Source organism: Artemia sp. Qi Xiang Cuo, chromosome 7 (genome assembly GCF_049724085.1).
Source record: "Artemia sp. Qi Xiang Cuo chromosome 7, ASM4972408v1, whole genome shotgun sequence".
NCBI lineage: Eukaryota > Metazoa > Arthropoda > Branchiopoda > Anostraca > Artemiidae > Artemia > Artemia sp. Qi Xiang Cuo.
The window spans coordinates 52,296,555-52,322,727 of record NC_142800.1 but is presented as its reverse complement, the minus strand read 5'-3'; the positions used below and the strand labels follow the sequence as shown (position 1 = coordinate 52,322,727).

The 26,173-nt window shown below is 36.1% G+C and overlaps 2 protein-coding genes across 2 annotated transcripts in view; one reads left to right on the top strand and one right to left on the bottom strand.

Moving 5' to 3' along the window:
• Window positions 1-15,359, top strand: part of LOC148950410 (uncharacterized) — a 73,387-nt gene extending 58,028 nt beyond the window's left edge. Inside the window, exons 3-7 of the mRNA XM_089092389.1 lie at window positions 344-438; window positions 4,192-4,244; window positions 5,814-6,008; window positions 8,569-10,149; window positions 14,951-15,359. Coding sequence (XP_088948515.1) covers window positions 344-438; window positions 4,192-4,244; window positions 5,814-6,008; window positions 8,569-10,149; window positions 14,951-15,152 — 2,126 coding nt within the window. The 3' untranslated portion in view covers window positions 15,153-15,359. The remainder of the gene's footprint in view (window positions 1-343; window positions 439-4,191; window positions 4,245-5,813; window positions 6,009-8,568; window positions 10,150-14,950) is intronic.
• A 6,959-nt stretch (window positions 15,360-22,318) lies between these two features.
• Window positions 22,319-26,173, bottom strand: part of LOC148950408 (uncharacterized) — a 65,842-nt gene continuing 61,987 nt past the window's right edge. The window contains exon 2 of the mRNA XM_089091591.1: window positions 22,319-22,914. Within this exon, the coding sequence (XP_088947717.1) occupies window positions 22,600-22,914 (315 nt within the window). The 3' untranslated portion in view covers window positions 22,319-22,599. The remainder of the gene's footprint in view (window positions 22,915-26,173) is intronic.

Below are 26,173 nucleotides of genomic sequence, written 5' to 3'. Positions count from 1 at the left end.
AATATGAAGCTTTCTCAAAAGTGCTAAAAAAAAAAAAAAAAAAGTGTGAAGAGCAAGGTATTGAGGAGCGGGCAACCCCTTTATATAGGCCTACTGAATAATTTCTCTTTGTTTTGAGTTTGAATGTTGCTCCTTACTTTCATTTAAAAAAATTATTTTTCTTTATTTATATAGAATGCATGTTTTTCTTACGTGATCCTTTCTTCTTTTTTTTTGTAGCCCATTACGGATAGATAAAGTCGATTTTGAGGAACAAAAAATGTCAAGGACTGCAGTTGACCCTCTATACCTATCAAGTACTTTAGCCTAATTTTCATTTATTTATTTTTTGGTCTCATTTTAGGAAGTGGTCAACTTTTCAAGCCCGCCACTGAAAGAGTTGCTCTATTACCGACTCCTGTAGCAAGGAAAACACTTCTTGAACACCCGCATCCTGGAGTAAGTCCAAGAGTATTCACTGTCAATGGAACCAAATTGTTATTGTCGCATTATAGAATACAACTCTATTGGCCTTGCCAATGGCGTAGTTTCATCAAAACCGGGGGGGGGGGCAAAATTGGAGCCAATTTTCACAAATCAAGTCAAAATGATAGTGAAAACTGAAAATGATCCGTGTAGTACCTAAAGAAATACAGTTACTAAAGAAAACTCACCCGTTTATGTGGTTTCTTGAATTATACAGGCGTATCTTAGTTTTGACAAAATTTTTGAAGAAGCTAAATTTCAGCTGGGTGGAGGACTTGTGTTTGGAGGGTAGTTGATCCCCTGTCCCATATCAAATTACGCCTCTGGCCCTTGAATGAGTATAAAAGCTCTTTCTGGCTCCACGATCTTAGTTAGTATTGTGTGCCGACTCGCTTTCTGAGGTTATTTGCCACTCCTTAAATCTAAAGTGACTGGTTGTCTTGTAAGAAAAAAAAACAGTATTTTATATGTCTATGTTAGTTCAGCTTTTATTTATGGTTTTTAAATTACAAGCTATATATATATTAAGCCAGTGATGTTATCTCTTTTTCAACGGTATAAAACGTGCATAATTAACTTGGCTTCATTTGAGTGTATAGTGTTTTAATCCCCAACAGTAATCTTTTACCTCTATTCTTTGCTCTTGGATCTCTCGGATGTGTCCCAAGAATTAAAAGGTCATAAGGTCTTGTAATAGAATTTTGGCAAATACCTTTTTGAAAGAAAACAGGAAAACACATGTATTTTGCGTTTGCGTAAAAAAAGAGCGAAACTCAGTTAAAGAAATATATTTTTTGGCCTTGTGCTCAGTTCACGATAGGCCCGTTTATGCTCGAAGCTTTCATGCCTAAATCCAAAAACAAGTTAAAAAGTAGGCTAGTAATCTTTTGGACAAAGAATACTGTCGTCGTTTGATTTAAAGATTGTAGCTGACGTTTTCTTAAATTATGTCTTTTGTATAATTTTATTTCTTTTGGTTGTAGGAGTGAAGTTATGGAAAACGGAGAAAAAATAAGGACTATTAGAAGAAAAATTTATTATTTTGTCTGCTATTTTTATAGGCAAAATGTCTGTCTCTGCAAGCAACGGGAGTAGAACTATGTAAAAAAAGGAAATAAAATGTTAGGTACGGCTCCATGCTAGAACACTGCACAATATAATCTACAAAAACAAGGTGCTAGTGCTTTTGACATTCTTTTCATACGGGACAATTCTCTTACGTTGATTTATTAGTGGATTCTTGTGCAATACTGGAGAATAAAGGTATCTTGTTTATACTATGATTTGATCAATTTTTTATATATGTATCTACGATAAAACTAAAGTTTGTGTATCGGTACCCGGATTGAACCTCTTTGAATCCAAAGTCGGGGCAGTAGCTTGCTGATTTCAGTATACATGAAGCTTAAGGACGTTCGATACCATAAATGTCATTTTACGAGTCTGAGTGTCGACTGACATTCTTAAAGACAAAGGACCCATTAGCGAATTTTTCCATCATCAAATGGAGCTTCCGAAGCAATTTTGTTACAAATTGATAGCTGATCTTAAATGTGTCAAAAGCTCGAAAAGCTAACGAGAGGCTTAGGTCGTTCGATATTTTAATTAATCACCCTATCTCTTTCATTACAAACTTTTTTAGTTTGTGTGGCCAAATTATTCAGAATTGAATGGGTGGTCTTTTCATTAATGTATTTGAATATCTTGAGATCCGAATAAACGACACAAAACTAAAAGCCGACACCTATTTTCCCAGATAGCTTACGAAAACCATTTAACTTCTCCAGTTTTGTGCCAGAGATAGAAATGTTCAGATTTGATGAAACTTACGCCATAAGAAATCTTAATTTTTTTTTTATTATTGTTATTTTATTTTATTTTTTTTTAACGGGCAGTATTTTCTTCTTGAAGTTCAGGAAAGGGCAGTCGCTAAAAATATTCTAATATACCTGCTTTGACAACATTAAAGTCATCTCAGAGAAGACTCATTGAGTAATTTGACAGCTTTTGAAGTTTCCTGTTGTGCTAACTGCCTTGACTGAAATCGTTGAGGATACAGTATGCACATTATTTATGCTGTATGTACATTGATTAGAAATTATTTTCCTTTACAATTAGTTAGAGATTATAGGTTTCCTTTGTTTTAAATTAGCCTCTCGTCGGCTTCTCAAACTGTTGACAAATCTCAGATCCCCTATCACTTTATATCAAAATTTTTTCGATAGCTTCCTGTGCTACTGAGCAAATTTAATAATGGTCCCTTTGTTTTTGAGACTGTCAGTCGACTCTGAGACTCGTAAAAGGACATTTTTTGGTATCAAACGTCCTTAAAAAAAGAAAATTAACTATCTTTTGCTACTTGTTAAGCAAAACGCTGTTTATTCAGTTTACATGCAGAATAAATAATATACATCTTATGTCGGCAAAGATTTTAATCAAGGCGGTTAGCACAACAGGAAACTTCCGATGCTGTAAAATTATTCAATGATACTTTTTTTGAACTGATTTTTAATGTTTTCGTTCCATTCAATCAAATTAAAAAAAAATACTTTCTTATGATGCAAATTTCATTAATTCTAAATATTAAATCTGAAGATATCTCTCGCACAAATCGGGGGAAGTTTAACGGTTTTTTTTTAAGTTTCTGGGAAAGCAGGTGTCGGCTTTTAGTTTTCTACCGTTTATTTGTATGTCTTATCAAAGCAATACAAGCTATGGGAAGAACGCCCAATCAATTCTTAAAACTTTGGCAATACAACCTAAAATAGTTTATAATGGACGAGATAGGGTGATCCTTTGTGGTATAGAACAGCCTTAAAGCTATCTAAAATCGGGGATGGTGGTCGCTAGTTTTGGTACTTAGAATGATCAGTTAAGCGTTTTAGATAAAACGACAAAAAACGTTTGATAAAAACGTTTCGGAAGGAAATTAGTCAGTGTTCTAGATGGAAGAAAACAGGGAACAAATATCGTTGATGTACCATCTTCCCCTCTAAGAGCAAAAAATGTCGTAGGAATCTATCATTTTTTGTATGCTACAAAGTATCTGGTGTTAATTTTACATGGGAAAATTGGAGGAAAACATTTTCTGTAGGTCCAATACTTCGAAATAGTAACGCCATTAGGGAGGGAGAGGGAATTCGTTTCTGTGCCTTCTAATTTTTGATAAATATCTTATTAATCTTCATAATAATAAAACCAAAGAAGCCACCTATACTAGGTTTTGAGAGTATACGTTTTTTTATCCTTTTGAGATACACCTTTTGTACCATATCTAAAAAAAAAAGATCGAAATAAACCCTTACCCAATTAAATTTTCACGAATTGGTGCTATTGCTCGCGAAAAAAAGAAGAAAAAGTATATCACTACAATCCCAAATATTGGATTTCCTACGGCACTAGGATTAGTAAGATGTTATTCCGAGTTTAGATGCCTTTAGGTCGCGAAATGGGCAAACTAGTGCCCTGACTTTATATCTTAAAAAGCACCAATCCAGTAACGAATGTCTGATTTTAGTGAGAATCTATAACTGAAAGTCTAGTCGTCTTAATTTTCTCAATTTTTGGTTTTATTTTTATACATGTTTCTTAATTGAGCTAAAGTTTCTTTATTATAATGAACTCTTTTTTATTTTGCTTAATTCTAAATACAATCCAATCAATAACTTATTTATCTTTCCTTCTTTTTGTTTTCTTACAAGGAATTTACCGTTGTTTTTATTATAGGGGCAATATACAGCTTCAAGACAAAATCCTAGCCCTTCTGTGGGCTTTCCAAGGTTTGTAAAAAAATGTTCGTTTTCTTTCATTAGATAAAAACGTTTTATCGCTCCAAAAGTGTAATTCTGAATCTGTTCGTCTGAATCTGAATTGTTCTACTCGTTTTGGACTTGATTCTTCTCTGTCAGTTACGTAAGAATTAAACATTCTTTTTGCACACTAACTTTCTTTACAAGGCGGACTGCTTTTGTTTTTAAGTATATGTTTAAAATAGGAACTTTGAGCTTTAACGTCTCAAAAAAGAGAAAGAAATGTCACTGTTTCCGACACAAAGACAATGAGGTCCATAAAGACTCTTACCTCAGAAAGGCGTTTTATAAAAAATACTGTATTTTCTGACAAAGGAAAGATGTAATGATCTGGTAATGACCTGTGTCAAAGGGTAAATGACCTGTAGTTACTGGGGATGACAACATTTTGTAAGTTTGTTGGTGTTAATCTTTTAGGGTTTGGAAACAGTTTCATCCCTAAAAAATTAAGATACCTGCTCAATAATACTTGACGATGCAGGGACGTGCTGGTGATTCTTATCAGTGAAGCCCAAATTTCATTTTCATGTTCTAATTCTTTAGTATTTTGTGATTAAATTGGAATTAGCGCTAGTGTTAAATGGTATTTATGCTAAAATAGCATAAAAATATTTCATCTCCTTTTTTACGTGTATTTGGCTTACCTATTGTAATTTATGAGTGTTTTTTTATTCAAATATCTTTTGTGTCAGTTTTTACCGTTAATCTTCCAAGCTCAGCTATGATGGTCATCTTAGGTTGCACATTTGAAGAACCAGCGTGTCTTTGAAAAATTACACTTCAATTAACGTTTAACGGATTAACGTTTTATCGAAGGACCAGTGTCTCTTTGAAAAAGTAGTAATTTATTACCCAAGAATTAGATTTTTTTGGCAATGCACAGCTCTTCACCATTATTGATTTTCTTTTCGCTTTTTTTTTTCTTATTGATCAGGAATGGTCGTATTGAACCAACAATGATATAAAGTATGAAAGATGGCTCATTCAAACAATTCTGTTTGAGAGCTCTTTAAGCAGTAATAGAGAAGGTACCGTCAATAGATTGTACGAGTTCTAATACAATCTGCCAAAATGTTTTCAAGTCCACAAAAACTTATATATAAAAATATGGTTGAGGTATCGAATTGCTTAATAAAAGGCGTCAGGTCTCCAGTGACACATCTTCAATAGATTGTGTGCTTTTTCTCAAATAAATTATTGTGCTGTCTAAAATGTATTAGTTAAAAGCAGACAGAAATCAACAAAAAATTAAAGCTGTTTCACCTCAAAGTAAACAACAACATTTGTCCGTAAATACGAGTTTGGTGCTGTCCCCTCTATCCTTGGCTCTGAGTGAATGAGTGCTGCCACGCTAAAGTCGAGATCTTTTAGATAATTGTACAAAAGAACCGATCCAGCGAAAATATTTCTGGTCATAGAAATAGGGTAAATAAGTAAAAATTCTTGTGGTAGTCTAGAAGTATAAATCTTCGTGTTCTTTGACTGTTCAAAAGATGTGTACTATTGCCAATTTTGCTTTTTCTTTCCCTCTCTTTGTAGTCTTGGTAATTACGATGACGCTGAATTTCCTCCTAAAAATCATGGAAAGGAAGGTCTTTCAATTGACTGGACTATGCTTAGCAAAGCAGTAGAAGCAGCTTCAAATGTGAGCAATCTGTCTCAAATTGCCTCAAGAGAAGAGACTAGCAGCCAACCGTCATTGAATCAACTAGCAGTCAAACTAGCAGTCAAACAGTAAGAAGTTATGCTAAACTTCTGTTTCAACCTGAATTCTTTGCACATGTCCTATTTATAGATGCCAAAAACATTCTCTATTGGGGTTAGGATGGATTTTTGGTCAATTGTCTTTTAATCCTGTATATGGAATCAATTGATAAATTTGTCATATTTCTTTCTGTTCTCTTTGGAAGTCTTGGAAAAAAAACAACGAAACAGAATTCTAGAGTTCTCTGGTATTTTGAATTTGGTTGTGTAATTCTTATCAAGATCGCCCCGCTTTCCTGCTTTGCTTTCCCCTTTATATAAAAGTATGCAAATTTTCTTTTGCTACTAAATTTTGATAAGTAGCAATTTTTTGCTAAGTTGATATTTTTTTTTAACAAAACTAATAATATTTCTACTTTCTTGTGAAAAATTTTGAATTGTCCGTTTATCGATTCTGTTTTGGCAGTCTTGTATTTCTGTACCCAATTCCTTACAATCTTGTTATTCTTAAGTGCCCTTATCGTTTAATTTACCGTAGGCAACGCAATAGCGTTGCCTCCGAAAGGTGGTTGTGCTGGTCTATTATCTCGAAGGAGTGACTTAATTGTCTTTTTGTTATGAGGGTTCTGGTATTTTTCTCGTAAAATCACTGGTTTCCAAAGAAAAAAAAGTCGTTGTAAAATTTATATTTTGTTGAGCTAACAACAAAAAAGAAAAAAATATCGATGATTTTTTTCTACGGACGACAGTCCTAACAGATCCTCCTACCCTTTCGGCTGACAGCCAATGGGTCTGGTGTTGTGCCTGTAATTCAAAATCGGGCTCCGACGTCTAGAAAATTATTAGATAACTTCACTTGTCGTATCTGCAGTTATTCCTCCAATTTGTGCATAATGTGTTTTTGAATTTAACTTACACAAACCTGTCTAATAATGAACTTGATAACACGTCGAATAAAGCAAGTGCATTATGACAGAGTATACAAAGAAAAAGAGAAAAGGGAACTAAAAAAAAAACCTTCAAAGACAACAGCAATGAAAATATAAATTTGTTTGTATGGGAGAAGGCTCTGTGGTGGCTTTATCCTGGCTAGACTGTAGGGATGATATTTGAATATCTACGTCAATGTTAGTTTTATTGTTATTTTCTCGGGGTTTTAAAGTTGGCTCTAAATGACATTTTTCACTTTAGGTCTTGTTTTTGATACCATTGCCTTGCTCTGGAGGACCCCGAAATCCACAGTAAGATGTAACTCGTGTTAAACAATATCAAAATGTATTTATAACAATCCTAGTAAATGTTAGGTTTTTTTAATATTTAATGGTTAAACTAAACAAACCAGAAGCCAAGGACCTTTATCGAAAATAATTTCTTTGTAAAGCACTGATTCTTGTTTCTAGACCCGTTTATTAGCGACCTTGTCACTGTAGGGTGTTTTGTTATAAAATGAATTTGTGCCTTTGTGGCCTTTCATGGTTAATCTTGATAATACGGTTCTAGGGTTTACCTCCCCCCCTTAGCGATTATCCCCCGGAAAATACCCTCCTACCGATAAATACCCTCCCCCCCCCCCGTGGAAATTAAGGCGTTCCAAATTTGAGAATTTGATTTGAGTTTTATGTTTCTTATTTTCGTAGGGGGAACGAATTTTGGTACTTTTGTATTATGCGCCACTCAAATAATTTTGGGCTATAGATTTGCATAGTAGGGGGGGGGGGGGGTAAACTATATCGGGTCTGCATGAAAAATGTGTTTGGTACAATTATTCTTCATATTAGTTTGATAGAGAAGTGTACTTTAAAACCAAATATACGGCCATGAACATAGTAAAATAACATAAATGAAAGGCACAAATAACATAAACTTTGATCATCATAAAATACTTAAATGAAACACTACATTAACCTAATAATAGTACTTAATACTTGGAAAAACGGTCATTGAAAAAAAAAACGCTTAACATTTGAAAAAAAAACTTAAATAAAAAATTACATTTACTTTATACTGTTTTTTTCTGGGTGTGTATTTTTTGATTGTTTGTTTTTTTTTTTTTAGTTAGTTAGTTAGTTAACAATATTTCCAGATACCTCGCTATTCTTCTGTAATTTTTTAGTGGCCATACCTAGAAGGAATTATTTTCTGACTTCAAACTGTCCAAATACTTTACCCCCCCCCCCCATTATGTGGAAATATATAGCCCGAATTATATATATCCCATCTATTCTGTCACTTGTCTTTGTCTTGTCTCATGCTAAGATGAAATAAATTAACGAATAAACCGGTTTGTTCTCGAGTTTTACACACCGTAGACTTGAGTGAGTGGCGCATAATACACAAGTACCAAAATTCGTTCCCCCTACGAAAAAAAAAAAAAATTCTCAAATATGGGAAGCCTTAATTTCCACGGGGGGGGGGGTATAATACATACGCCGGTCACCATAATACATGGCATCCATGTTATGATTAAATTGTATGTTGGAAGTTAGTGCAGTTTCAGAGTTGTAAATGATTGTGTGCTGCGATGGTAGGTCTTTTTTTCGTCGGCGCAATTGTAAAGTTTGAACTTAATTATCATGTTGATTCTTTTTAGGTTTGACGGACACAAAAAGGAAATGACATCTGAAAGTAATCGTGTGGTTACAAGTGATAAAGCGGCTGAATTACTTCAGACATGGGAATGTTTGATGAGTGGCGTTGAAATTCCCCTGGAGCAAAGTTCAGAAATCAGGCCTGAACCAAAGTTAGAAGAGAAGGCAATAGAGAAACCTTCGTGGTCTAGAAGTAATAGTGTTCGAAGTACTCTGAAAAATCGATCACCCTCTCCAGGAAGAAGAAGAAGGTCGAGAAATAGAATTTTTTCTCAAAAAGAGGCTGAATGTCGTAGTGTAAGGTTAGAAAAATCTAAAAGCAGAAGACACCGATCTCCTAGTTGCAATACCGATTTAGTTGGGGGTTCTCGAAAGGACTTCCGTCATCATTCGATAGAAGCTTCTATAATAAGAGAGTCTATAAATAAAAGAGTAACACATTCCCCCAAAAGGAGTCTTGGCAATGGTAAACGCAGTCGAAGTCCAGAAAGATTGTTTGATAGAAAATTCAACGAAAGGGATATAAACCTAATGACAGATGATATCAATTCATTGTCTTCTCCATTGGGCGTGCAAAGTACCAAGTACAGAAAAACAAGAAGAAGTGCATCATTAGAAACTTTGAGAAAAGGCTCAACCGATATTCGAAAACATTCTCCAAATAGGCTAGGGTCATTGCATGAACACCATGAAAGTAGAAGAAAGAGGCGTCATGAATCGGTAGAAAGACGCAGTTTACGATCAAGAAGTCGTCCACATAGAGGTCATCGATCCCCCAGAAGAAAATCTAGGTGCTCTAAAAGTCGCACAAACGTTGTTAGGGCTTTTAGTCCTCCTTCTATTCGTGGAAATTACTTAAGGAGCCCATTAAGAAAAGCCTGGAATCAGTCGCCTTCGCGTGCCGTATTTCAAATGAGGAGCAGATCAGTAACTCCTGTTAAAATCGTTCATGAAGATGAATTAGAATTAACAGTAAATTCCAGAATGCGAAGCCAATCTCCACTGTATTCACGTCTAGGAAGAGACCGTTCTTCTCCTTTAAGAATGGCCGAACCTAGGCAGATCACTGACCATGATATTAGATGGGGGCTCAAATCTCTTGAGGATCGTGATTACTCACCAATTTCGGATGCAGATCATTCTCCCGCGCGCTCTCTCCTTGTTCAAGAAGATCTTCGCCATGTGCTGCTACGGCGTTTGTCTCCTGGACCCGAAGCAGTGCCTGTTAGAATTGAAAGGTTTTCTAGATCTAGAACTCGTTCTAATTCTCTTGATTTGGCTCGTCGAAAGTATTTGCCATTTGTCCCATCCCCGCCACCTGGGTGGCTACCTCGTCCCGTCCCTAGAAATTTAAACGGAAATCCAGGAAGACAGCGTCGACCATGGTCACCTGTTCCAGTTACAGCAGAAGTTTCTTCCAATGTTGAAAAAGATGCTCCTGGTCTCCTTTTTGAAGCAAAAGAAGGCCGGGGATCTCCTTTGTACAGTTCATTAGGAAGTGTCGCCCACAGATCGACGGAGAATCGAAACCGTAGGTCAAGGAATAAAAAAAGAGGAAGAAGAGTTTCTAGTTCGAGTGAAGAGTAAGTTTAATTTAATATATATATATATATATATATATATATATATATATATATATATATATATATATATATATATATATATATATATATATATATATATATATATATATATATATTTAATCTTTTGAATTTTTCATTACTGTTATCCCTCTGTTTAAAGTACCGAGGACTCTAAAAAATGAAATATGATTGTTTGAACTAGCTAGAAACAATATAGAAACAATCAAAACTTGTATTTGTAATGCAAAGACCTCTACATAAAGTTATGCAATTTTTGGTACTAGTAGGTAGACCCTGGTGCCGCGTTGGTTTTCTTTTCGGCAGCGAATAGCGGATTTTAGAGAAAAGGGCGGCGCGCCGAAGATTTTTCTCATGCGGAACTTCACCGACTGACGCCGAGTTGTCTTATTGGGAAGGAGTTTCAAATCTTTTCAAAACACCCCCAAGTGATGCGAATGAACAGACGAGTCTGTTAAAGCTATTTAGAATTCCGAGGATACATATTACATAATGACAACGCGACACAACAACCCTCAAAAATCTATAGGATCAAGAGTCTTTTTTAAGACTTTTTAATCTCTTGCTTTTCAATAAATGGTAGTGTTCGCTCCCCTCCTTGTCTGTGTTTTCATGATAGCTGTCGTTGTAGTCACTGAATACCAGTTATCACAGTATCAAACCTTTTAACCCAAGTGTGTCGCAAATCACAATAACGAAGGACATTTTGTTTTTTCGTGTCCTGCAAAACACAGAAGAAGCTAAGGGCCCAGTTTATTCGGGGGAAGAGGAAAGAAAACAACAATGTCTTGTAAATACCTTATTGTGTTTAACTTAAACCCAGTTTGGAGACCCTAAATAGGACAAAATTTGAGCAATGGAAGCCGCAATGCATATATAGTATATAGTAGAAAGTGGATGATGTTTTCTATATCCATTCTAGGAGACAGGGGCGTCGCAATGAAGGGAGGGGACAGAAACCCAAAATTTTTGAAATTCTGTAAAATTTGGACAAAAAAAACAGACAATTTGGACAAGCAATACTGAATCTGAGAAAATAACGGAGTAGCTAAAGCACAATCTCAGCTAAGCCATAGCAGAAACTTATAGCAAATTTCAATCCAATGTTGATACAAATTCCGAGATCCGATAGAGAAGACACACAATTCAGTAGAACAATCTGTAAATCCTGCGAAAGAAATCTCGTAGCGACGTGTCTAGTTTTTTAAATGTAGTTAAAGCAGAATCAAAATTTATAATCGTTCCGCAAATTTGAAAAAATCTGAGGATTTAGTCGAATCTCGCACTAAATTTTAATCTTATTCCTCTTTTCTTTTTGAAATCCAAATAAATTTTCTGGAACAAATATGGTAAAATGCGAAATGCGTTAACTTTGTATTTTCGTAGTTTCGCCAAATCGACCCAATTTAAACTAAGAAATTAAAATCTGGTTCTGACCTATAGTAAGTTATTTGTTTACTGCTTTTGCATTGGATTGACCTGTTTTATTTTTCATCTTTTTTTTTTATCAAAGCTCAATAGTGAGTTATAAAATAAAATAAACAAAGTTTGGTCTTGGTTGCAAGGCTTCAAGAACATACTTTCAACTCACGGCCCTCTTAGGAATATTCTTAGCTTAGAATCTGAGCTAAAGTTTTCATGTGCGTCTTAAAACAAAAATAATGATTGAAGGTATTATCCTTCCCCAGTTTTCAGTATGAGAAGTTAGAAACAAATCAAAAATTTCGAGGCTTTTCAATACTATCGATCCAAGCAGTTTATATCTTTTGTTAAAACATGACAGCGTGAGGTCGTTTTATAAAGGGAGAAAAATTTTACAGAAAAGAACACTTTGTAACCCTCTAAATTTCAAATGTTTTGCGGCTTCGCGGCATACTGAGTCACTTGATAGACGGAAACCGATAACCCTTAATCCCAAGATTAATATAAAAAAAAAACCGAAAATTTTGCTCTGAAGTACGCTGGAAACTAAAGTACAGGGATGGAATGAACGGCATGAAGTGGAATAGATCTTAATAGTGGATAATCTTAATAGCTGTATAAAAGTAAAATAATATATGTAAAGGGCAAAACCTTTATTGCTGTGACCCAATTCAAATAAATTGTCAAACTATGGTGCAAGAAATCAAGAGGACTGCTGCAAGTGGGAGAACTAGCTCTTTAAGACGATCTAGCCAAATTTCTGAGTCTACCCCCTTAAATACGCCACTGCCTCCTCTGTAAGCTCATATTCCCATTTTATGGGTAAAAATCAATATCAGTAGACGTTCGTAAAGTTTTCCTAGGACTCTAGCTTATTTAGCACACCGAAATCAATAAATTATTGCAAAAATATAAGGTTAAATATAGAGAGACCGGCAGCGCGCCGCCGCGTCGATGGTACCGGTGGCATGCCAGGGTGTCACAAAAATTTTTGCCTACGCCGGCGCGTCTTTCATCGGCGGTGCGCTGACCGGTAAATCGACGCGGTGTCGGGGTCTAGTAGTAGGAGCCAATGTGAAAAAAAAGAAAGGCAGATGAAAAAGCAGCGAAAACTAAGCTAATGCCATATGGCACCAAACAGCTTTAGAAGTTTAGCCTTCCTTTGAACGTCATATGTCTAAAGACAGCTAATGCCATATCAAGAGCGGGTCTAGGATTTTTGTTCGGGGGGGGGGGGGTACCCAATTTTTTTTCCCGTGGACTTTGTCTAACATCCTAAGGTTTTGTCTTTACAAGTATTTTTTAGACTAATTTTCGACTCGGTCAAAAAAAATTTTTGGGGGGGAGATTAAACCGGGTACCCCCGCCCCCCTGGATACGGCCTTGTGCCATATGGCACCAAACAGCTTTAGAACGTCTTCCTTTGAACGTCTAGTTGTCTTCGGGAATCATCAAATTGTTAACGTTTGAATTTGTATGGACGAAAAGCCTTGTCAGGTGTCGCTAATTAGTTTTGCTGGTATCTGTATAATATGCGCCCTACCTAATGTTCTTCTAATATGTTTCTCTGACACTCAATCCTATTGAAATATACCAAAGTAAGATAAAAAAAATAATACTTTAGAAACAAATTTGGGATATTTATTTGCACATTAGGGGGGGGGGGTATGCCTAACGTGTTAGGCACAATTATTCTGCATATTATGTAGAAAGAATTGTTTTCTAACTTCAAAATGTCCAAATACTTTACCCCACCCCCCGAATGTGCAAATACATTGCCCAAATTAAATATTTTCCATCTATTTTGTCACTTCTCTTTGTCTTGTCTCACGCTGAGCTGAAAGAAACTAACGAAAAAAAATTGGTTTTTATAATGTGTCAATGAATGAGCGGTAGGGTGTTTATCATACAAGTACCGTTTTGCTCAATTGTTTTCATTTTTCAATCTGGCAACTCTGAAGGAATTATGATATTGCCCTAAAATCTCCATAATTTTTAAACAAAAATTAACAACAAAATATTATAAAACCGCAATTTCTCGTTTCAGTGAACCTAAGATGAGATAAGGGGACAAAAAGTGTTTTTGTTTTTACGTCTTGGGTACTTAAAAGAATGCCAATCTTATTTGTAACTGTAGGTTGGTAGTCAAAGATTTACAAAAATTGTTTTTCGAGGGAGGGGGTCTGAACATCCCTATTCATAAGGTATACCATCAAATTCAATTTTGTTTTTACATATGATACCTATATTGGTCGGCTGTATAACCTTAAATTGGCCTATAAATATATCCTAAATAATCTATAGACTCCTACCAAACTTCTGCTACACTACTCTTCATTAGTCAGGATTTAAAAATAATTTTTAATTTAAATCGTAGTCCATATTATCTGTTTTGAGGTCACTAGCTGATGGTTTTGACCGGCTGTCGGTTTGGATACGTCTAGCTGATGGAGAGTTGAACTTTGTGGGTCAGTTTCATGCAGGAATAAATAGAATGCAAGGTTATATAACACCAAGACCTTCAAATGAAAAAAAAACGATTTCTCGTTTTAAAAAAAGAGCAAACACATGGTCGAAGGAATAACACTTGAGAGGTTGCCCCATCATGAATAGAATTCAATCCATATTTAAAAGCAAATCCCTTTTTGATATATCCCTGCAAAGAATAATTTAACTCCAGCGTGGGGGGGGGGGTAAGGGTAAAATAGCTCCACCGGAGGGGAGTAAGGGTAAATTAGCTCCACCGGGGGGGGGCATATAGTCTCTGTGTGTATTTACTTTTGATGTCGCTTCTTTATTACATTTGAAAGAAACTTCTTTTTAATTTAATTACGGCACACATTAAACTAGGTAACCTTTAACTGAATCTTAGTCTCTTAATTTGTGATTAACTAGGATATATCTGCAGTAAGGGAAGCTGTGTTGACCGTTGAGGTTGAGTATTCCTAAAGCAGAGGTACTCAACCTTTTTTTCCATAAGATCCTGAATGGCTTGTGATACCACACTTGTGAATTACTTTAGAGACATATTTGAAGCACTGCTTACTTTTGTAATTGTTGTTTCTGTATATTCATGATCAATAATTCAAGTAATGAATATATAACTTCGTGTTTTCAGTATTCATGCACGTCTTCAGTCGGTCATGTGTTGTCATAGTTACAAAAGAGGTAATCCAGTTACTGTAAAATGATGATGAATATTGGCCTAAAACGGATTTTTCAATAATTTGTTTTGCTAACCAATTCATTGCTGGTTTGCTGTAAAAAAAAAAAAAAAAAAAAAAACTATCAAAAGGACTGAACACTTTTCGGTTTTTTGTCTGTTCAAAAATCCTAATGAATATAATTATTCTCTTTTTAGCGAGGTTTCGCCATCGCGTCGTGCTAAACTTTGGCTTGATGTTATTGAATCGACAAGCAAAATGCAGTCAGTCTCAGGGCCCAGCTGTACAAATGTATCTACAGCGAGTCTGCCATTCGCTGAACACCTGGCAATTCCTCCGCCTGGGGTGCATCCGGTACTACCTAATTACTCTGTTTCACCTTCTGGCCCCAAACACTAAAATCAATCCCTTTGTAAAAAAAAATTGGTCTATTTAATTTCTGATTAGAGTCATATTTTTAAGGTAGTTTAAAAAATAGCCGTGTTGTAAGGTAGCCCATTGAACTTGTCTGTTGAAGAATAAATTAATAATGTTTTGTTTAATCTTTTTGTGCTCTTTTTTTGGGATTTGTTGCTGTAAAAAATTTCATTACATCCTCAGTTGCTTGTCTCTTGTTTAATGTTATCTTCGATATAGCTTGTTTTCAATGGTTACGCTCTCTTTTTTTGAAGCCTTTTTAGTGTATGTAGGCCACCAGGCACAGCAAGTTGGGGGGGGATTATAACACAAGACCCAAAAACGCATGGAATACATCACTGAAAAGAGAAAACTTCCATGAAATAGAGCAAAATGATGTTTGTGTCAACTTGAGTCTTCCCCCTCCCTTGGAAAAGTTTCACTCTTCCTTTCCGATCTTAAGACTCTTTTCATTAATAATGTATGCAAAGCCTTTCGTTGAATGTTAATTATTTTTGGAGATTCAGGTTGCACTGAGAAAATTCTGCGGCAACGAGACTTGGGTTAGTGTTCATGATAAATCTTATTGCGCATTTCATTTTTATTGACAAGAAAATTTCAATGCAGTTAATGTGAGACTCAAATCCGACCAAACCCTTTTATTTGCAGTTATTTGGATATTACCCAGAAGGCGCTTGAGTGGATCTGTACTTTACACATTCACTTGGATATTCCCTAGAAATAAGTGTTAATGCCGAGTAGCAATAAAATATATTATGCCATTGAACGCTGAAAATTATTCGTAGAGGCTAATTTCTGGGGCTGAATTTAAGGCTTTGACGCTTCTAGGCCCAAGTGTTTTTGCTGCTCCGTTTTTTGCAAAATTTTTGGGGAAACCCCCTAAAATTTGGGGGATAGTGGAAGCACTAAACAGAACGCAACTGATGAGCCGAAATCAATGAAAGAGAGAGGTTATACCGTACTCTCAGCTGCCGTTCTCGGAAGACATCTGACAGTTTATAAGTGGCCATGGAATCCCTGTGTTGCTTTAAAATCACTTTTCTGTGAGTAGGCAGCACGGCGGCAGAGTGCATCTGGGACCTTGACGATAAACCACAGCGGTCCAGTTTTGTTTAGAAAAAAATCACTCAGTACAAATTCATTGTGCCCCTAGGCCCTGGCGTAATGGACTTATTGGTAAATCCTGGCCTGCCAATTTCATAGTATCTCATGTTGCTCAGAGACCTTTTCCGAATTCGTATGGAATAATTCAGGTACATATGACAGAGGGTTTGATCCCAGTATGTTGTACAATGTCGTTTTTAGGGCGTTTTTGAGACAAGGGGCAGGACGAGTAAACTATCAATTGCCCGATCGGAGGCAAAGCTCTAGCTTTCACTGTAGCAAAGAGTTACAAGGCTTCAGCGTGTTTTTTTTTTTTTTTTTTTTTTTTTTTTTTTTTTTATTATTATTATTATTATTATTATTATTATTATTAACAAATGGGTCACAAAAAAAAAATAACATACAGATCTCCATATAATGCTAACAAAACAAAACTGCATATAATACCAACAATATCAAAATAGGTCCCGGCGCAGTTTATTAATTTTATTTATTTTATTGTTTTACGAGAGCCACTTCACATGGGGGGGGGTGTAGAAACTTCAGAGGGCACCTATTCGATTGGAAATTAAAAGTTTTTGTTCTGTTTTTAAGAGTCAAAAGCGATTGGAGCCCTCCTCACTTGCTCTTTTTTGCTGCCCATCCCACCCCCACAGACCCTGGGGAAGGGACCGTAAATAATGTAAATTGTCAGTTATTTAAATATATGTTTTATAATGTAAAAGAGGGCTTGTGCAATGTCTCAGGAACGACTAAAACTATTAAAATAGAAACTTACAAGGAATTTTCAACTAAGTCAAAAGTCACTATATGCATTATGTTTGTGGAAGTTGTGCCATCAATTCCTAGATAAAAAATGGTTTTAAATTTGTGGGTGTTTTGGCAGTATTTATGGACTACTCTTTTATACGCTAAATTTAGTGCAATTCTTTGGAAAACGTAAGTTCGAATTGCTGCCGCTAATATTGGGAGTGAAGAGACCCCACTCCAGCATATATCACTGTAAAACTATATTAGAGCCCTAGCGAAGGAAGCCCAACTCGTCTAACAATCTTTTTTTTTTATTCACTAACATCCTTAGCCTATAATCGCCCGGCCATGCATTGGCAAAAGAACACTAACACTGATATTCCCTCCACTCTCTGGCAGAGAGGGATTCTGAAGCAATCAGCTCTGACAACTTCCTTAATTTATCTTGGGCTAAGGAATAATCACACTTGTGATTTTTTTTCACACTAGCTGACATTTTTTCTCATTTTTTTTACTTCATGTTTACTCAGTGTGGTCTTGGAATAGAAGCCCACTTCCTATATATATGATCTCTTCGATTACTTTTGCTTCTTAAGCACAAAAAGAATTGTAGAAAATACTCGCTTTTAATTATTAGACCATAGTTGACAAGAACCTGACAAAAATTTCTATAACTCAATGTAAAGAAAGCTTCGATCAAAGAGAGGGATTAACTGATGAAAGGAAATGAGGCTACTGATTGGGGAAAACAGTAAATGACTATGTTGATTTTAAATCATCCAATTCAGACATGGCAAGGAAGACGCGTGGTCTGACTGAACGAAATATGTATATATAAGCCTTATAAAATCTATGACTTGTGCTTGCAGAAGGTTCAGACGAAAGTTTAATGCAATTAGCAAAATTAAAGGAGCTGAAATGAAGCCAAGTAACAGAGAAGGAAAAAAGCGAATTTATACGAAAGGGGAAAGGACATTAACGTGATATTTAAATGGGCGTCATGTATGGCATCCTACAGCTTGTGATTGAGGTGAATGGCAGCTCGTCTTTGGTCATTCTTCTAGGTTTGTGTGTATTTAAGGAACAAACAAATCAAACCATTTTCGCACAAGACAAATATATATTAAGCAACTTTGCATAATAGCACAGTCTGTAGGCTACTATGTAGAATACGTAGCTTTTCTCTCGTTTTCTTGTTTTAGGCTTTATTCTTGTTTTTTTTTATCTTATTTTAAGTAAGTAATTTTTCGTTTTATAAATGTCATAAACTCAGTTGACCCCATTTCTGACCGCAGAAACCTTACTTAGAATGTATCTTAGCTGTCTTAGAATCAGTCAATCCTTTCTGATTCAACAGCTACACCTCACTTAGAAAGGATTCAGCATTATCTATTAAAACAAAGCTTATCTTGATTAGATGCGACTTTCTTAAAATGTTGATAACCTGAAAAAGCGTTTAGGTAGCTACCTTTGTTATCCTAAGCACATATCTGAAACCGGGGTGGATACTGCAATACCCTTGGTTGATACCTGCCACATGAGCCTGAAAATTACCCGTTGAAAAATCTTTAGTTGGATTTGGATTGAAAAATTTTTGCTTAAAATACAATAGGCTCCAAGGTATTGTTTTATATTTGTAGCAATGTGCTTTTTCATTAAATTATTTTGCTGAAAAAAGGTTAAAACTACATCTTCGTCAGTATTTCAAATTATGTTCATAGTCAGCTTTATAATCATCTGTTCTGGCTCAAGGTGATGGCTACTTGGGTATTTGCTCAGTGCACTATTTTTGGGAGTGGGAATTTCCCTTTTGGGTAGTAGTTTCAGTCAGTACAATTGTTGGAGTAGTCTTTGACGGGCCATAGTTTGTGCAGTTTCTTTGGCAGAAATAGATAAGGCGAAAAATCTCGTTTTTATTCTGCTAGTATAATTCATTCATTCATATTCTTACCTTTAAGTATAACTGTTGTTCTCTTTCAAGGCATAAAATTTTCCTGAGAAATAAAAGAGGAAAAGAAGCAGATATTGGTCATTTATCTAATAAAGAAGCAAATATTCAACTGAATTTACATTTCCTCTTAAGCCTCATTTAAATTGGGCCAGCCTTAAAAAAAAAAAAAAAAAAAAAAAAAAAATGTCGTTCGGTGTCTGATAGAAGTTAATTGTACCATTGAAATTTTATTTTTTTTTAATCGCTTTACTTGTCACTTTGAATTCTAGATTTTATTTCTGGCTCCAACCAGAAAGACTATCTAAAAAATTCCATGTCGTGAAAATGTCCTCTATCCTTCGAAGTTTTTATGAACCTGCTCACAAATGGGTATTAGATAGCTGCATTCTCCCTAAGGAGAAAGCAACCTTAAGTCCGGATTCAATGATCATGACCGCAAACAGAGTTCAGAAGTCTCTCAAGATTGCTTCAAAGAATAATCTTGACGTCCTTGGCGAAAACATTTTAATACAAGCTAAATTTCAATATTTTATTCTAAAAGCCCTTCAACTTGAAAATATTTCTGATTGCCTGTATAAGGAAAGATATTTTTTTTTTTTTTTTTTTTTTATTGCAAAAGTGTACTGTTCCTTATATTTTGCCGCTTGTTCACTGCCAAATGAAAGCGAAACCTCTTACATTTACCCATATATTGACATAAAAGTCAAATATGTGGATTGAAAAGCAGAAGGATATGACGATTATCAACTGAATTAAGAAAATGAATTAGATTGCTATAGATTATCCATTGACATACTGATTCTCCGCGTTGTTTTCTTTTAAGTATTAACTTTCTGCTGAAAAGCTGATATTGAAGGTGTCGTTGAAGGGGCTACATGCCCACTGTGTGTCTCTTACCATATAAATGAAAGTTCTTCGTATTATTCCTGTTCACACAAGGAATTATATTACGAGCACCTTTCTACTTAAAAGTTTTGGTCAGAAAAGTTTTTGTCCTCCAATCATAAAATTCAGATTACATAGATTAAAAATTCTTGTTCGATTCCTGTTAAACAAGGTACAATTTGCCTAATTTTACCTGAAATGTCGGTGGTGTTTGAGTAGAGCAGTATCTAACCTTTCACCCAAAATATTGTCGTTAGGAAGAGGGGATGTTGGATTTACCACTTACCTACTTTTTCTCCATTCGTAGAAATTTGATATCTTATTATCTTACTGGGTACCATACGTCTTACCTTTCAATTAAATTTTGAGGAAGGGCATTACAGAGACCACATGCCTACCTTGCTCTTCCGCTGGTAGAGATAAAAAAAAATTCTTCCAGGATTCCGGTTTAAACAAGTTGCAAAATGCCAAGCTTTCTACCAAAAAGCTGGCGGTGGCTTGAAGGAAGATGTGTTGAGGACCAGCATTTATCCTTTAATCACACATACTGAAAATCTTCTTATGATTCCGTTCAAAAAAGATGCAGCGTGCCTACCTTTCTGCTAAATGGTTGACGGGGGATGATAAAGGGGTCACGAGCCCCCTTTATCCCTCTAGTAATATCTATTCAAATCTTGATGGGATTCCACTTCAGATCAGATCCAACATACCTGCCTTTCTGGTAAATTAAGTAGGTAGGGGGGTTTGAGTAATCCTTGGCCTACTCAATGCGCCCAGTAAAACAGATTGAATAGGGTTCAGTTCAAAATTGAATTGGGTTACATACATAGCCTAGGTAAACTTGGCTTGAGGAATATGTCGGTACAGTCAGATATTTTCTATCTATCACTGTTGCGGTGATACAGAAGAAAGATTTTTCAGTCAAGCTGGTAAACCGCAAGGACCCAAAGTAGATCTATGCTCAAACACATGTCTCCTTTTTCACTCAATGTTCTGGGCTTTGAACTCATGGCGTCCGTCTCTATTGGCGAGAGAACCTGTTAAGGGGGTTATGGAAAGCTGGGAAAAGGATAGGAAAGTCGTATAAAAATCATTAGCAGATGACATTGAAAGCACAGAGTTGAAAAATTACTCATAACATCCGCATGGCCAAGAAAGAGCATCCTAATGTTGTGAATTACAAATTTTTTTATTACTAACTGCCATGATCAAAACAATTATCCTATTGTACTAGTCGCGTTTTTTTTGTTGTTGTTTTTTTTTTCAATGAGGCTTTCGTGCCTGTAAAAACGGGAAAGGGGCCTGAGGTAGCGTATCACGTAGTTTAGAACGAATATGTCTATAGAAAGACTGCTGATGGCGTTGCCTCGGCAATTTATGGTTTAGCGAGCTCCGTGAGGTAAATAATATTATCTTCTGGTATGACAACGACTCGGCTCAAAATTAGGTTTGGACTCTCTTCGGGTTTTTTTTTTTTTTTTTTTTCACATAGTAAACCGAATCCGGATGCCTGAACTGATCACTTTCAAATTCTTGACGAAGATCCCCGCTCATATGACAGGTGATTCTATTTGTGGATGTACAGAGAAAAAGACAAGGAATGCTGATGCTGTAGGACACTTGCGGGATCTCATTACATTTATGAAAAAAAAAAACTCTAGAAACTACACGACGGTCAAAGTCTTGAGACGAAAGACTTTTAACTGTGGAAAAATGAGAAGCCGCTAAAAAGAAGAACAGGAATCCGTCCTATTGTCAAGATTACTCTCGAGAAGGGTCGCGCTGACCCACTTTATAAGTACGACCTCGATCAAAGTCTGTGGTAGTCTTTTTTTTTTATTCCAAGAAAAAGCTAAACATACCAAATGTTTGCCAGAAGCAGCAGCTGTCGAACCTCCGAGAGGGGCTTTAAAATTAAAGAAGCAGGATTTTCTCCGTCTGTCTGATTATATTTCTGACGAGAAAAAGAAGCAGCTTTGGCAAGACTTGCAGGTGATTGGTGTTGATGGTATTGCATACTTCAAGGGTTACGAATGCAATGTTTAAACGATTAGTGAAAACAAAGGATTGTGATTCCTTTTTTTACCTTCTGAAGTAGACACAGTTATTTAAGTCCTAAGGTAGACTTATTATCAAGCTAGCTATGGGGATTCATGTATGATATCACAAAAAAAAAACAGTTTGCAAAAAGGCTACCAGGAGAATGGCAAAGTAATTGGTTTTATACTTTAAAATAAATTAGCATTATCCGAAATCAATGCACACAGGGAGAGCTAAAATTGGTTCTAAAAACTATCGATGATAAACAGAAAGGATACGGATTTCAGATGAGTGTTTTTCATTTCTAGGCTGTCCTAAAAAGCTTGTAAAATTGCATATTTTCTTTTTTTATTACGACAGCCACACTAGTGGGCTTTTACCACAGAGCTGAAAAACGCCGATTAGAAAAAACGAAACTTCAGCACAGCAAACTTTTCTGGTAAAATTATTTGTACGCACACTTGCACATACAGGAAGATTCAAGACGGATTTCCCTTGTGATGAATCCAAAGGATTCCCCCTTCCCCTTGGAATAATCCTCTGGTACACCCTAAGACTTCACTGTGGGTTTTCTGTTTATAAGTTTATCGGTAAGGAACTGCTTGTACTGCTTTAAAATATCTGAAAAGAGTTGCATAAGAAAACATATAAAGCAAGCCATAATTTGTGCAAATGTTGTACACATAACAAAATTTAGCTTTAAACTAATGGTAAAAATTTACCACTATTGTAGACAAATCCAATTTTTGGTACAAATGCAATGATGTAATCTCTCTTTTTGTTCCGTTGAGGAGACATTGAAGGAACTAATGGTGGAAGTCTTCCCCTGTTGTAGACAAATCCAGCATTTCGTAGGAACGAAATGATAGAATCTCTGTTTCGGTTCTGTTGAGAAGGAGTATTGATCATCGGTCTTCGTCTCTGCTTTTTTCTCCATATTGATGGGAAGCTAGATGCGCCTTGAAAATATGCTAGTATTGATAGAAGTAAAATCAACGCTGCTTTCATGCGCATCTGCAAATAAAGGTAAATGAATGATGATAGCAGGGATGAATGACGCTCTTTGACGTTTTTGATATCCAAAATTGAATTAACAATATCAGTATTACTCAGTAATATTAAACACTTAAAGCCTTTCTCAGTAATGCCCAACACTAGAAATTCTCATTTGATTTTCCTAATCTTTGTTTCAATACTTTACTTTGAACAAACTACTTTGAAGATTATTTAATTTTCGTAGGTACAGAGTGTGAAGACGTTAAATATGTCGGTGTTTGTTATTGAAAGGGCAATTGCCATTTTTAATAGTCGAAAGTGATTGAAGGGCAACCAACCCCCCTCTCACGCCCACTATTTCCCCAAACACATTCAGTCAAAATCTTGGGATAGCCATTTTGTTCTACGTACTTGAAAGGTCCGGAAATTATATCTTTGAGGATGACACACCCCTCAGGGCATCGGTTGTAAGTTATGGCCTGAGAGGATATAAGGTTTTAATAGAAAGTGTTGTCGTAGAAACTTCAAAAAGGGCTCATTCAATTGAAATTTCAAAGGGCTAGTGCCTGATTTAATAGTCGAAAGTGATGGAGGGCAACTAACCCTCCTCACGCTCACCATTCTCTCAAACACATCCAATCAAAATTTTGAGATAGCCATTTTGTACGACGTAGTTGAAAGGTTTGGAAATTACGTCTTTGAGGATGACACTCCCCCCACAGCCCTCATGGTAAGGGTTGTAAGTTATGCCCTGGGGGGAAATATAAGGTTTTTATAGAAAATGTCGTCGAAGAAACTTCAAAAAGGGCTCATTCGATTGAAATGATAAAGGGCTACCCTTTTTAATAGTCGACAGTGATTGGAGAGTAACTAACCCTCCTTCCACGCCCACCATTTCCCCAAACACATCCAATCAAAATTTTGAGATAGCCATTTTGTTTGACGTAGTTGAAAGGTTCGGAAATGATGTCTTTGAGGATGACACTCCCGCACAGCCCTCATCGCAAGGGTTCCCCCACACACACACACACAGACGTCGTATTGTCCCGAAATGCATCTAATAGAAATTTTGAGATAGCCATTCTTTTCAAAATAGTCTAAATATCATATAACATGGTTTTTGGGGTTGAAAAAAAACCCCGAGATTAGGGGCAATGGTTGTAAGTTATTGCCAGGGTGTATTTAAGGTTTCTATGGAAGGGGTGGCTGTTTAACTTTAGAAGAGGCTCATTTGGTTGAAAATTGCAAGTTCTAGTTACTTTTTAAGCGTCAAAAGTGATCGACAGCATTTAGCCCCCCCCCCCCACCCTCTTCTACTACTCCTCATTTCACCAAACCCATCTGATTGAAATTATGAGATAGCTTTTTCTCCAAAATAGTCCAAAGAACATATAATAATGGTTCTAGGGATGACACAACCCCCAGCGCCCTGGGGACAGGGTTCTAATTTATTGTATGAGGGCATATAAGGTTTTTATGGAATGGGCGGTCGTATAAACATCAGATGGGGCTTATTTAATTTGAAATTGAAAGTTTTAGGGCCTTTTTATGAGTCAAATTGATTTGAGAGCAAACAGCCCCCACCCCCCTCTACGCTCAGCATTTGCCTTAACATTTCCAATCAAAATTTGGAGATAACAACTTTATTCATCGTAGTTGAAGGTTTTGGAAATTATGTCTGTGAGGAAGACAACCCCCCCCCCCCCCCCACAGCTCTCAAGAAAAGGATTGTAAGTTATGCCCTTGGGGCATATAAAGTTCTTATAAAAGGGGTGGTCGTATATGCTTTGGAGGGGACTCATTGGATTGGTAATCATAAGTTCTAATGCCCTTTTTAAGAATCAAAGTGATCAGTGCGGCTACCCCGCACCCTTCCCCTACACACACAAACACTTCATGTTTTCCTTAGATGTAACCAATATATATTTTGAGACAGTAATTTTATTCAAAGTAGTACAAATATCATATAACAAGGCTTTTGAGGTTGGTACAAACCACAAGCCTGACGAGGAGGATTGTAAGTTATGTCGCTGGGGCATTTAAGGTTCTTATGGAAAGGATGGTTGTGTAAGCTTTAGAGGTGGCCCATTTGGTCGAAATTGGAACGTCAAGTAGCACCCCCCCCCCCCACCCAACTGCCCCTCTTTTCACCAAATTCATCTAATTAAAATTGTACGATGGTAATTTTGTTTAAATAGCCCAGATAATATATGACAATGCTTCCAGGGTTGGCACAACCCCCCAGAGCCCTGGGACAGGGGCTTTAAGTTATGCCCTGGGGGCATATAAGGTTTTTTTGAAATGGGTGGTCGTATTTAAATTCAGATGGGTCTTATTTGATTTTAAATTGGAAGTTATAGTGTTCTTTTTAAGAGTCAAAGTGATTTGAGAAAAACAACCCCCCCCCCCATTCCTCTCATTTTCCATAACAAACATCTAAACAAAGTTCTGACGCAAAAATTTTTCAGGATTGTTGAAAGGTTGAGTATTTATGCGTAGCAATAGTTGTAGTAGCAGCAGAAGCATTAGTAGCAGTATACAAATAGCACCTTTTTTTTCAATATACCCTTCAACATACGATATGCCATCTACCGGTCATAAATCATTGCTGATAGGTCTTCTTGGCAACCTATATGGGCATAGTGTGTTTCGATATATTTCAACACAGTTACAATATTGCCCAAAATTTCCGCCTTAATACCCTTAGGTTTATTAGTTGTAGTAGTACCACCAGTTAATATATTAGTAGCAGTAGGAGTACAGTTAATAGTAGTAGTCTTAGCTTTAGTAGAAGTAGGGGGGGCATTAAAACTTAAAAAGAACAGAAATTATTCCGTGTATGAAAGGGGCTGTCCCCTTAACACGCCTCGCTCTTTACGCTAAAAGTTTGACTCTGTCTCAGTCTTAATTAAAAAAAAAAATTTTTTAATTAAAAGGTTTAATTAAAAAAAAGTTTTTTTAATTAAGACTGAGACAGAGTCAAACTTTAGCGTAAAGAGTGAGGCGTTGAGGAGGGGACAGCCCCTTTTATATACAAGATAATTTCTGTTCGTTTTAAGTTTTAATGTCGCTCCTTATTTTCAGTTAAATAAAGCTTGTTTTTTTATATTTAATTTCTGGACGTTTTTGAATTAATGAAGCTTTGATTTTGGCTCACCGTACATGAATAATTAAAACGAAATTTGCACATTAATTTGTTTGGCTAACTTACTTTTTTTTGGCTAAATGGTTTTCTCGAAATTTTGATGTGACATAACTTACAAATTAACTTACGTAA